Consider the following 12324-nt stretch of genomic DNA (forward strand, 5'->3'; position numbering starts at 1 on the left):
GTTGAGACATTTATTTTTATGACAATTAAGGGCAACCCCACAATTGTAATTCTCATTATTCTCACTGATGATTCTCATTAGATTCCAATTACTCTTACACAGCAATGAAATTCATCCCGTCAAGTCAAGTCACCTCTATTTTATATTTTACATAGCGCTTTTAACAATACAAATTGTGTCAAAACAGCTTTACAGTATCAAAATAGGAAAATAGTGTGTCAATGCAAAAGGACAATTGTAAACACTCAATTTTCAGTTAAAGGCAGTTCATCACTGAATTCAGTGATGTCATCGTCCAGCTCAGTTCATTTGAAATAGTATCTGTGCAATAAAGTCGACGATATCGCTGGAAATTAAGTGTACCCAACTAAGCAAGCCAGAGGCGACAGCGGCAAGGAATTAAAACTCCATCGGTGACAGAATGGAGAAAAAAAAACTTGGGAGAACCCAGGCTCAGTCTGGGGGCCAGTTCTCCTCTGGCTAGACGAAACCAGCAGTTCAATTCCAGGCTGCAGGATGGCCATTGTTTTGAGATTGCAGCGGACATGAAGGTCTATAATGCAATAAACGCTCACTCAAATACTGAGGTGCTAAACCACTCAGGGCTTTATAAGTAATAAGCAAGATTTTAAAATGTGTCCTGTCTGGACACATTCTTTCTTTATTATAAATTAGCATAGGTTAAAAAGAAAGTACAACAAACACTACCATAATGTATAAATATTTTGTCTTTGAAATATATCAAAAGCAAAAATAAAGTTTAAAAAAATATCATTTTATATTAGAATTAGGTGAATAAGCTTACTGCATTGCAAACAAATCTGAATATAAAATAGGTTTTATTTTGTTTGCAGAAAATGTGTATAATTTCTGTATAAATTGTGTATAAATAATGTATAAATTGATTCAGTCACATTGTGGTGAGATATACTGTGTATGGAAAATGGGTGCCTGCATGGTTAGTCATTTAAAAACGTAACATTGTAGTTTTGTAATACAGTCTGCAATATATGATATGTTTAGAAATACGTGCATACACACACACACACACACACATATATATATATATATATATATATATATATAATGGTTGCTACGCCATTGAATGTCATCAATGTAGCACTAAAAAGTGACTTTTGATTGTACAGCAGCACAGTTAGTCTTCAAAACTGTTGCATATGATCACTCTGTTGGTTTTAGTGTATGCTGCTTTGTGTATTTAGTCTATCAGCTGAATAATATCCGCAATGACGTGGCTGAAAACAATCCATGTTTTGCAACCTTGGGCTCTGATGTTCTCTGTCTGTTCTGAAGATTTGTTTATTGAATTTTAAATCAATCGGTGCTGCTATATTTAACATGTGTGAGCTCGTCTGTTCGCTCTTGTATATGTACATATCCCCGCATGTTCAGAAATTTCTACGTACCATTCAGCCTGCCAACATTCAGCCTTGCAGGTTTAATATTTTATAAACTAGCAGATCCCTGCATCTCAGGGGCATTCTCTCTCTCTCTCTCTCTCTCTGTGTGTGTTTATTTCATCTGTTGTATTTTACAACAAAATAATAATAATTAAAAATATTTTCGGGACAAATATATTTTGTTGGAAAAAAATATGCATGTGTTTTTAAGACCCTTTTTTGCACTGTGAAGTTATTGTGATATTATACATATATAAAATATGTAAGTCATTCATATATTATTTATTTTATTTTAAATTTGATGTATAATAGGACCTACTTTAATTCTAATAGGACATGTACTTTGTGAGATGCTGATATCAACCATTATTGGTTTTGAAAGTACCAAACAGTAGGTGATAGGCACTGATGAAAACCTTAACTTAACCGAAAGCTTCCTCCGGGACGGCACAATTCATCTAATTCGGTGTCATCCCAAACTTTCCTATCCTAGTTTTCAAGCAATTTTCCACAAAAATTAATCTAAATCCCACAGCAAAAATGACTCCCAGTTGATTTGCTGGGCACCATTACACATTTTATCATGGCCCTCGGCACGACGTGTCGCTGCTGCTTCTTGGAATCCCATTCCACCCATCAGATTTCCGTTGCTCATCCTCAATTCTACCCGGATAGACTGTCCTGATTCTTCTCCTCTTTGTTTATCTGCCATCTGCAGGCCGCATAATCCACTTAAGCCATAATTATTCCCCGCTGTTTGCAAGTGGGTGGCTGGTGGAAGGAGGGATGATGTGAGATTGAAAGTGAAAGTGAGAGTGAGAGAGAGAGGGCGAAAGAGACAGAGAGGGTAACAACAAATCAAGTCAGTGCAGATAAATGACTGGATTGTGCCACGTGTGAATTTCAGGGCTTTTCTTTCTAAAGTCAGAATGAAATGGCATTCACAAATCGTTGTACTTCCATAATGTGATGTATTTCAGATTAAAACAAAATAGTCAATGAGAAAAACAAATGTAGGGCAGGACTTTGTTTGTATCCATCGGGAATTGAGTGGATTGTTTAAAGTGGGTGTTTCATGCCAGAAAGGAGCCAGACCTGAATGTGAGTTTACATATGATTGGAGGAGTACTTCCGACTTGACTTTTGAGGAGGTTTTTTGGCTTGGAACGTGGAGACTGAAGGTTTTGGGTTGTTTTGGCTATGACAGTATCCTGAAGTAATGTGTAAATAACTATTTACCTCCTACTGGTTAACGTTAATAGAGTGCTGCAGTCATAACTTTAACACCCAGAAGACTAATTCGCCATGCGTTCCCTCAAGATTTTCCTATGGGATTCTGTGGACTTGGACGCTTTTTGTATAACACAAACTGCAAACTCACACCCCAAACGTTCTTATGTAGTTATAAGGTTTAAAATAAACATGCTTCAAAATGTTACAATTATGAGAAACTTTCCTTTAGAAAGATTTTGGTCACACTTTAGTTTGGGGACCAATTCTCACTATTAACTATGACTTCTGCCTCAATAAACTCCTAATTTGCTGCTTATTAATAGTTAGTAAGGTAGTTGTTAAGTTTAGGTATGGGGTAGGTTTAAAGGATCTAAAATATATGTGCTTTATAAGTACTAATAATCAGTCAAGAATATGCTAGTAATATGCATGCTAATAAGCAACTAGTTAGTAGTGAAAATTGGATCCCCAACTTGAAGTGTTACCTAGATTTTTCCTATAAAAACTTTTGGTAACACTTTATTTTATGGTGTCATTGTTACACATTACATGTACTTACTATAGTAATAACAATAAAGTATGTATAATTACAATAACCTATTAATATTATTCCATACGTAATTACACTGTAACAAGGACACAGTGATAAAGTGCAACCGAACTTTTTTCTTCTTTGGAATAATGTGTACTGATGAATCATGCACATTAAGACCATGAGCTTGTATTGAGAAAATATTGTAAATTGCTACAGACTGTGACTAAATTATTGAAATAATTTAAAATCTAGCTGCCGTTGGTGACATTTGGGAAACTTGTGAGTGTGTTTAGATGTGGTAGGGCATAGCACCATCCAATTCTTGAACAAATGACCATATTCTGACCAATTCTTTGCAATGAATCAGTGAAATAGATTCAAGAAACAGACTCAAACTCACTTACGAGTTAGCAGTTTGAATTAGACTCTCTCAGTAAGTGAATTATTACTGTCTGCTTCACAGAACCGTGAGTAATTGTATTTTTTTTTATGTGACAGTAGAGACATTACAAAAGATTTCTATTTTTAAAAAAATGCTGTTCTTCTCAACTTTCAATTCACCAGAGAATTACTACAGTTTTCACAAAAATATTAAGCAGTGCAACTGTTTTCAACACTGATAATAATGATAAACATTTTTTGAGCAGCAAATCAGCATATTAGAATTATTTCTCAAGGATCATGTGACACTGAAGACTGGAGTAATGATGCTGAAAAATCAGCTTTGCTTTATACGAATAAATTACATTTTAAAATATTTTAAAATGGAAAACAGTTATTTTAAATTGTAATAATATTTCACAATATTACTGTTTTTACTGTATTTTTAATCAAATAAATGCAGCCTTAGTGAGCATAAGAGACATATTCTAAAAAACATCAAAAATTCTTACCGACCCCAAACATTTAAATGGTATTGAATATCTTAGGTTTGTGAGACTTACATCAATCTACAGTATTTACTGTTTTTTTTCTCTCTCTAAGACAAACATGCAATTAAAGATACATAGTCACATCATAGTTATTGTAATCAATTAATAATGGTATTTAAAAAAAAAGATACAAATATTATTGGTGTTAATGCAGTTAATGTTATTGTTTATTATATGAGATCAACTTGTTTGGGTTCTCGCAGTGTTGCCAAGTCTATAGTTTTCCTGCAGAGTTGGGCTACTTTTACACTGTTATTGTAGGTTTTTTTTTTTTTAGTTTGTGGGTTGAAGCGAAAATTTTGAAAGCAAAATCCTTTTGACTGGATTTTGACCCGGAACGCAATTGAGTTAGTTTTGATTAGCAGTTGGGCTGGTTTTGTTATGCAGACCTGGCAACCCTTGTCCATTTTGATTCCATTTTGTTTGGTTGATCCACAGACTTTGCGATGTGTATGTAGGTCCATGAGGATATATGTGGTGCATCATGGGATGTATGTCAGTGCAGCTATGTATGTGTCTGCAATGAGGGGGCAGAATACAAAGTGGAGGTGAGATGCGAGGCCGTTTCACACCTCTCGTTTTTCTGTCGCTCATTCCTTTCTTCCATCTCACTCCTGCCCCTCTAATCTTCCAGCTCCACTTGTCTTTCATTCCCTTCCTCATGCCTCTAAAATGTCAGCTGCTCTTTCCGAAAGATCAAATGCAGCCAATGCAGCGGCTGCAGCCCCCCGTGATATAAGCCGCATTGATTTCCACGGGCTGCTGTGGGAGTATACTTGCCCCTCGTGATGTGGTAAATGTTCGTGGGTGAGGATTTAGGGAGATGTGTTATACTGACACCCTGCGGTGATTCAGATGGGAGAGAGAAAAAATGAGTGTGCGATGAGTCAGAGGCGGGGGAAATCAAAGAGAAACGCATAATCAATTGTCACAAATATCTCTCCATCCTCACCTGATAGGCTGGATGGAAATAGGCAACAGGAATACAGGAAAAATTATGTCTTTCAGTGCAATTATTTATTCAAAAATAAAAACAGTTTAATAAATCCCATTATTACATTTATAAAGCACTGAAGGCATAAATAGTGTGTGTGTGTGTGTGTGTGTGTGTGTGTGTGTGTGTTTATTCTGCAAAGTATTAGATATGTTGGATTATCTACTAACTCTCTTAACTATTCACAGGGTTATTATCATTATCTAAAACTAAAACCATAAAAAAAATCTTTAATTTAAATGAACATTATAAAATCTTTTAGTTCAGCTAGCTGTCAAGGTAACTTTTTTCAGTTTTATTTAGTTTAAATTAAAGTAAATAAAAAAAACACTAAAACTAAAACTTAATAAAAACTATATAGACATTTCAGCAAATAAATAAAACAATACAAAAAAAATACAATAAAAATTACAAGATACACAACATCTAAAACGTACTAAAATGTTAAAATGAAAATAAAAACAGAAAATATAAAAATAAAATCTAATTCAAATAGTAACAGAAACTGTAATAGTATATCAATGATACTAAAATAACACCGACTAATAAATACTGTATGTGAGATTAAAACACTTTAAATGTCAGCAAATTTCTGATTTTATCTTGTTGCACGCCACATAATTATACAGAAATTCTTGTATATTTAAAAATGGATGATAATCAAGATGAACAAATATGTGAAAAAGACGATTAAAACATTAATGATACCTAATTTAGAATGTAGTACATGTTAAATTGTAATGTATACTGTAACCTGGTTGTAAAGTGTTTGAAATCACAAAATCATAATCCTCATTATACATCCCAAAAACATTTCCCCCCACCACTTTTAGAGTAGAGGTGCCACCCTTTAAAATTAAACTGACACAAAATGGTCAAAATGATTAAAATGATACAACAATGCAATAATCTTCACATATTCTGTTAATATGTAATTAATTTTAGCAAAAAATTCTCATTTTAATTCTCCAAAAATGTCATATTTTAGCCTCTTTGTTAGAGCGCCCGCCTCCCACGCCAGAGACCGCGGTTCGAATCCCGCTCGGAGTGAGGCGAAGTAGAACCGGTTACTTTTGGTGCCGTGACCCGGATGGGAGTGAGATTCAGTGTTTAGCCTCCTTGTTAGAGCGCCCGCCTCCCATGCCGGAGACCGCGATACGAATCCCGCTCGGCGCGAGGCGAAATAGAACCGGTTGGTTACACATGTATCGCAAAATTGAGTCCTTGTAATAATGACAAACAAGAATTAATACCATTTGGACCCATACATGGTGGAAGTGAACAATCTCATTCAGTGTTCTCAAACAAATTGTAACTGCATTCAAGCTTTAATCTCTGAAATACAGAATAATACAGTGAAATTGTGCTATTTATAACAGCTTAAAATAACCATGTTCTGTTTTAATATATATTTAAAATGTAATTTATTCCTGTGTTGCAAAACGGAATTTTCAGCATCATTACTCCAGTCTTCATTGTCACATGATCCTTCAGAAATCATTCTAATGTGCTCAATATTTTCAACATAAGAAATGTTGAGCACTAAATCAGCATATTAGAATGATTTCTGAACAATCATGTAACACTGAAAGAGATATTACTCTTTTATTGTATTTTCGATTAAATAAATACAGTCTTGCTCCGCATAAGAGACTTCTTTCAAGAAAATAACACATTTAGCATGTCCCAAATCTTGGTAACAAATTTAGCAAAAATGACAGACTTCATCTAAAATACATTTTCAATAGCTCATATAAGATATAGCGAGGCTGACAATCCTTTTCTGAAGTTTAAGCACCTCCATTGAAACTTTTGAAGAGTGTTGGGCCTTGTTTCGAACCCTATTAGTGGAAAAGGTGCCATAAATGTGTGGTATAAATATTCCCCGAGCTGAAGCACTCTATAGATGAACTTTTACGCACACGAAGGTTCTGCATGTGAATGTTTTTCACAAGCTGTCTCATCGCGTTCCTACCTTAATTCATCTCGTCGCTCACAAACGCACCTGTGTGAGGGACCTCCAGTCACACCGAAACATCAGCACAGTGGCATCGGCCCAAAGAGGTTAATTAAGCCTGTTGCCGCACGTTCATTCTCGCCGTGACAGATTCATGCATGAAGCTTCGAGATGAATCGCAAGTTTGATGAGACTGTTTTAATTGCTGTCGCTATATTATTTTGTAAAATGATTGCAAGCGCCACCCGCCACTCTCTTTGCTCTGTTGGCAGGATCTCCAGCAGTCTGTCAGGGCTGCATGGGAAACGTAACCTGAGACTCAAGCAGGAATAAGTGGAATCCCTGTTAGGGAGCAGAGAATTTATACACAGACCTTCATGAGAGGTGGTCTACTGCGAAAAACCATGAAAAAGATATATATTGGAAAAACAGCCCTTAAAACCTCTCGAAATGGTTGTAAACATCAGAAAAAGAGGTAAGACGCTCTCTCAAACCCGTCGTCCACCCACCACAGTCATCCCATCAACCATGTGCATCTCCGTCGAGTGCTGAACTGTGACAGATTGACCATCATGAGTGCTGTTGCTACAAGTGTTGACCAATGAATATGCTATTGTACACACATGCAGGACGATAATCATACTCTCTATATATATATATACACATATATACTTGTCAGTATACAGTGGGTAACGTGGAACAAATCACGCAGTGTCATATACAGACTATGATCAGTGTAGACATCGACACACCTAAATCCCATCGCCTTCATATGGCAAAATTTATATTTAGAAGAGACCGGGCTAGTTGTCACATATATCTCAGCAATTGTTAAGTTTTGAGTTGATAGTACACACTGCATATTATATATAAGGAAAAAAGGGATATAAATTATATAATGAAGGTAGATTATAACGGAAAGGTTGAACTGAGTTCTTGTAAAAAAAATACAAATAATAATAATTGTGGCAAGCCACCTTGAAAAATATAGACTGGAGAAAAAAATTATACTAGCATCGGTTGTCCAATACTGTATAAAATACATTAATATGGAGACGTGAAAATATATTTAGGATTTCAAATTTTAATGTTATGTGCAATTATTCACAATTATTTACAGAAATATGTGCTATTAATTTTTTTTATCAATTGATAGCCCTATAGTTTTTACTATTTCGTTTTATTATTTTTTTTGTAGTTAACTAACTAGTTAACTTGCAAATTAAAATGATTTTCAATGTTCAAATGTCAGCGCTATGTGCAATTATTTGCAGAAGTCTGTGCGATTCATTTTTTGACAGACCTAGTTTTTACTATTTCAATTTATGAATTTTAGTTTATTTTAATTCGCTAGTTCACTTGCAAACTAAAATTACTTTCAATGTTGAAATTTTTATGTTATGTGCAATTATTCACAATTATTTACAGAAATCGTTTGACAGCCCTAGTTTTTACTATTTCATTTCATGTTTATTTTATCATGGTTATTTTTTTAATTCACTAGTTTCCTTGCAGACTAAAATTATTTTCAGTGTGATCAGCTAAATATATGCATATATATATATACAGTATATTTGCTAAAATAATAAATAAACAAGCAAATAAATTAATAAATAAATGGACGTACAAGATTACCAACAGAGCAGTGTCACAAACACTTTTTCTTTTTTTTCTATTGTGTTCTTTGACATTTCATGGAGTACAATTAATACCATGATACTTGAATATGTTATTTATTAATTTTCATAATATTACCATGGCACCACTATACTACATTTTTTTAGGGGAATCCAACTTTCATTTTATGTCAGACTTAATATTTTGGCTTGTGTGTGTTGTGTGTTCTACTGCGTGTGTATCGATTGTCAGTACATTTATCGCTCACCCTCACTGCTTTAGACACGTGTTGTCTGCACATCTGATCAAGTGTGGTTTGTGGCATGCTGAAAGCCACCACCTCTATCAGCAGGCAGAAAGTCATTATCGTTCACCACACATCTGTCCATCAATACTAAATCATTAGGGCCGTCAGTGGTTCTCTTACGTATCGTAAAAAGCTGTGCTTGGTTCCATCCATCTCTCTCACCCCATCCCCGCTTGTGTGTTTGATCTATAAACAGACCATTTGTACATGGCATATTAAGTATCAATGTGGGAAATTGGAAAAATTAGTGTTGGGGATTAAAAAGGTCAGTAAACCTGATTTACGAAGGCACTCTTGACATGAGTGTGTTTGGGTTACACTAAATGTGATCAGTGGGTTGTATGACAGTTATCGATCATGTCAGCACAATGAAGTGAAATACATTCATAAATCTGGCCCAAACTGAGATGTAATTCATACAAAATAGCTGCTTTGATTTTACGTTGCCTTTATTGATCCTGAATGTCCATGAAGAACGGATTCAGGGACTATTTTTGTCAGCTTTCGTCATATGAAGTGAATGTAATCACATGCGCATCTGTATGCAGCTCTCTGCAGGAACAGAAAGAAGACCTGCGCAAACGTCTCTCCTACACCACTCATAAGCTGGAGCTTTTAGAGCGCGAGTTTGACTCCACGAGGCAGTACCTGGAGACCGAGCTGCGCCGAGCCCAGGAGGAGCTCGACAAGTTCACCGACAAATTACGCCGGTAAGAAGAGCGTACACAATAGCATCTGGCTTTAAAATAGTGTGGCTTTCTATTCACATATGGAAACTCACTGAACAATTTATCAGACAGGACAATCAACTTGGCTGCATCCCAATTCGCCTACTTATACTATGCTCTCTAAGTATGTACCTGCTGTTGTTGCAAAAGAACACGGCAGTATGTAAGTGCTAACAATTATCCAAATTCATCACCATAAAACTTACTCATCTTTAAGGTTAATACAGTAGTGTACAAAAAGTATTTGCACCCCTCCTGATTTTTATTTTTATTGCATGTTTCTCTCATATATTAGTCAAAACACAAAAGTGTCCAAATATGCCTACTTCTGTTCTATATAGAAGGCAGTAAACAGTCCGTGAAATGAGTTGCATGTCTGAATTTGTAATGTTCATAAAACACTACTAACAAATTACCTACTAGTTTCGCCTACATTTCTGAATTGCACATCCAGTGGACACTTTACTATCCCATGAATCCATGGGGAAAGATTTGTGAATGGCAGTGAAGTGATGCAACTCATGTAGGTCACATGACAAATCCAACATTGTGGATGTAGTACGTCCGGATTTCATTCATACTACTGTAGACACATTCATCCTACTTAGAACATATTTTTTTTATGGTCACAAAGTTTTTTTCTCAACAAATTTTGTACCTATCGATAATATGCCATTTATGACTTTTAAATCAGTCTTGTTTTAATCACATTATTTTATTTCCTGTTTTGGTCATTTTTGTCTCTTTTTTTTCTTTGAGCTTAAGTAAAATGTTTAGTTTTTGTTTGCAACACCAATAAGTTTTTATATATATATACTGTATATATATATATATATATATATATATATATAAAGTCAACAAAACAGCTGAGAACACTATTTGTGCTCTGAGAAAGCTCATCACATGTTTGCTGGAAAGCACTTTAGGAACTTATAATATCCTATAGACACAAATCAAAATTGAAATTTTTGGAGGTTGCGAGTCTTCTTGTAAAGAAGTCAGTAAACAGTGAAACATGATGGTGGCACTGTGATTGTATTGGGATATTTTGCAGCTGTCAACCTGGGGTGTTTCCCATAGGCATCGTTAGCCAACTATGGTCGCAAGTTCCATCATTACCAACATAGTTCAACGATTTGGTGTTTTCCGAATCTATAGTTGCAATGAATATTCGCAAACAGCATAAGTTGTATGGTTGGAACTACAGCTCTCAACCTGTGCTTAGAAGCATAGTTTCTTTTTACTAAGACATTTACATTTACATTTAGTCATTTAGCAGACGCTTTTATCCAATGCAACTTATCTCAGTTAGCTTAACACAGTACACGTAGCAAGTTTTTTTGTTGTTGTTGTTGTTGTTTTTTAAATTGTATAATATAATAAAAAGAAAACAGATAGAATAGAAAAAGAATAGAGAGTTGGGCAGGTCATTCCACCAGGAGGGAACAGTTAATGTAAAAGTCTGAGAAAGTGATTTTGTGCCTCTTTGGGATAGCACGATAAAGCGACGTTCACTCGCAGAACACAAGAAATATGGTCTTGACCAAAATAAGCAAGCTAACATGAAGTGCAATCTATATTTTTCAGTCCATACATATACAAATTTAATTACATGTCTTCTACTTTGTTAAGAGAATTAACACATAATTTCTGAAATATGCATACGCGTGTATTTGCTCTATATCGGGGAACCTGGAGTCATGTAACATCGATTACCTTGATTACCAAGTCGTACCTTTATTTGACCGTCTAACTCTAGCACTTTCTATTCTATTTTAATTCTACTTCATCTACCTTTATCTTTTTTTTTTTTTTATTCTTTATTTAAAAAAACAACAAAAAACAAACACTAGCTTTCTATTTTTTCTATTCTATCTACTTGTTTTTAGTTTTGACTGCTTTTATTGTCCTCATTTGTAAGTCGCTTTGGATAAAAGCGTCTGCTAAATGACTAAATGTAAATGTAAGAGAAGCCGCTAAATAAAGGAGAACAAAAATGGTGAAGCAGTCCTTGATCCTATGTTCATTATTTACAGCAATAATCTGACAGTAATTTGCTTAATATCATTAATGACAGTTCTAACCAATTTGGTTTGAATGATGTATGTGACAAAGTTCCCATTTTCAGGAAACAGTCTTGACTAGCTAATCACAATGAGCTTACAACTAACAAGTCTTTACTTAAAAAACAAAAAACAAAAAACATTTAGTCTGAAAGTTTTAGAATAGTTTGCAAGAGCGCAATTAAAAATACAACAATGCTGTAAAAGCAGACGAGCGAGTAAATAAGTTTACCTATTCTCTGTGATAACGTTAAATGTTAAATGTCCTGACAACCCTTGTAGTCTAATTTAAGCATTTGCAACTGCCATTTTCAAGACAAGTCAAAGCTTTTTAAAAAACACTGATGTATTACTGATGTATTTTGTAGAAAAATTTCAGGCATTTAACCAAAAACCCATTTAACAAAAACATTGACTTTAGAACGATAGTACCAGAAGTGTTCTAAATGCTAACATGTTTACTGGTTTTAGCCTACTGCCTAAACTGCCTCTATGACCCCGTCCCAAATCGCACCACCCTGAACCCTTGCGGTCTTC

At 34.9% G+C, this 12324-nt stretch overlaps 1 protein-coding gene across 2 annotated transcripts in view; it reads left to right on the forward strand.

Moving 5' to 3' along the window:
- The window catches only part of LOC107695990 (brain-enriched guanylate kinase-associated protein-like), a 35596-nt gene that overhangs the window by 16409 nt on the left and 6863 nt on the right, over positions 1–12324 (forward strand). For both annotated transcript variants that reach the window (XM_016496125.1, XM_016496124.1), the window contains exon 3: positions 9545–9706. In XM_016496125.1, coding sequence (XP_016351611.1) covers positions 9545–9706 — 162 coding nt within the window. The remainder of the gene's footprint in view (positions 1–9544; positions 9707–12324) is intronic.

The sequence above is a fragment of the Sinocyclocheilus anshuiensis genome, unplaced genomic scaffold (genome assembly GCF_001515605.1).
Source record: "Sinocyclocheilus anshuiensis isolate Anshui unplaced genomic scaffold, SAMN03320099.WGS_v1.1 scaffold742, whole genome shotgun sequence".
Classification (NCBI taxonomy): domain Eukaryota; kingdom Metazoa; phylum Chordata; class Actinopteri; order Cypriniformes; family Cyprinidae; genus Sinocyclocheilus; species Sinocyclocheilus anshuiensis.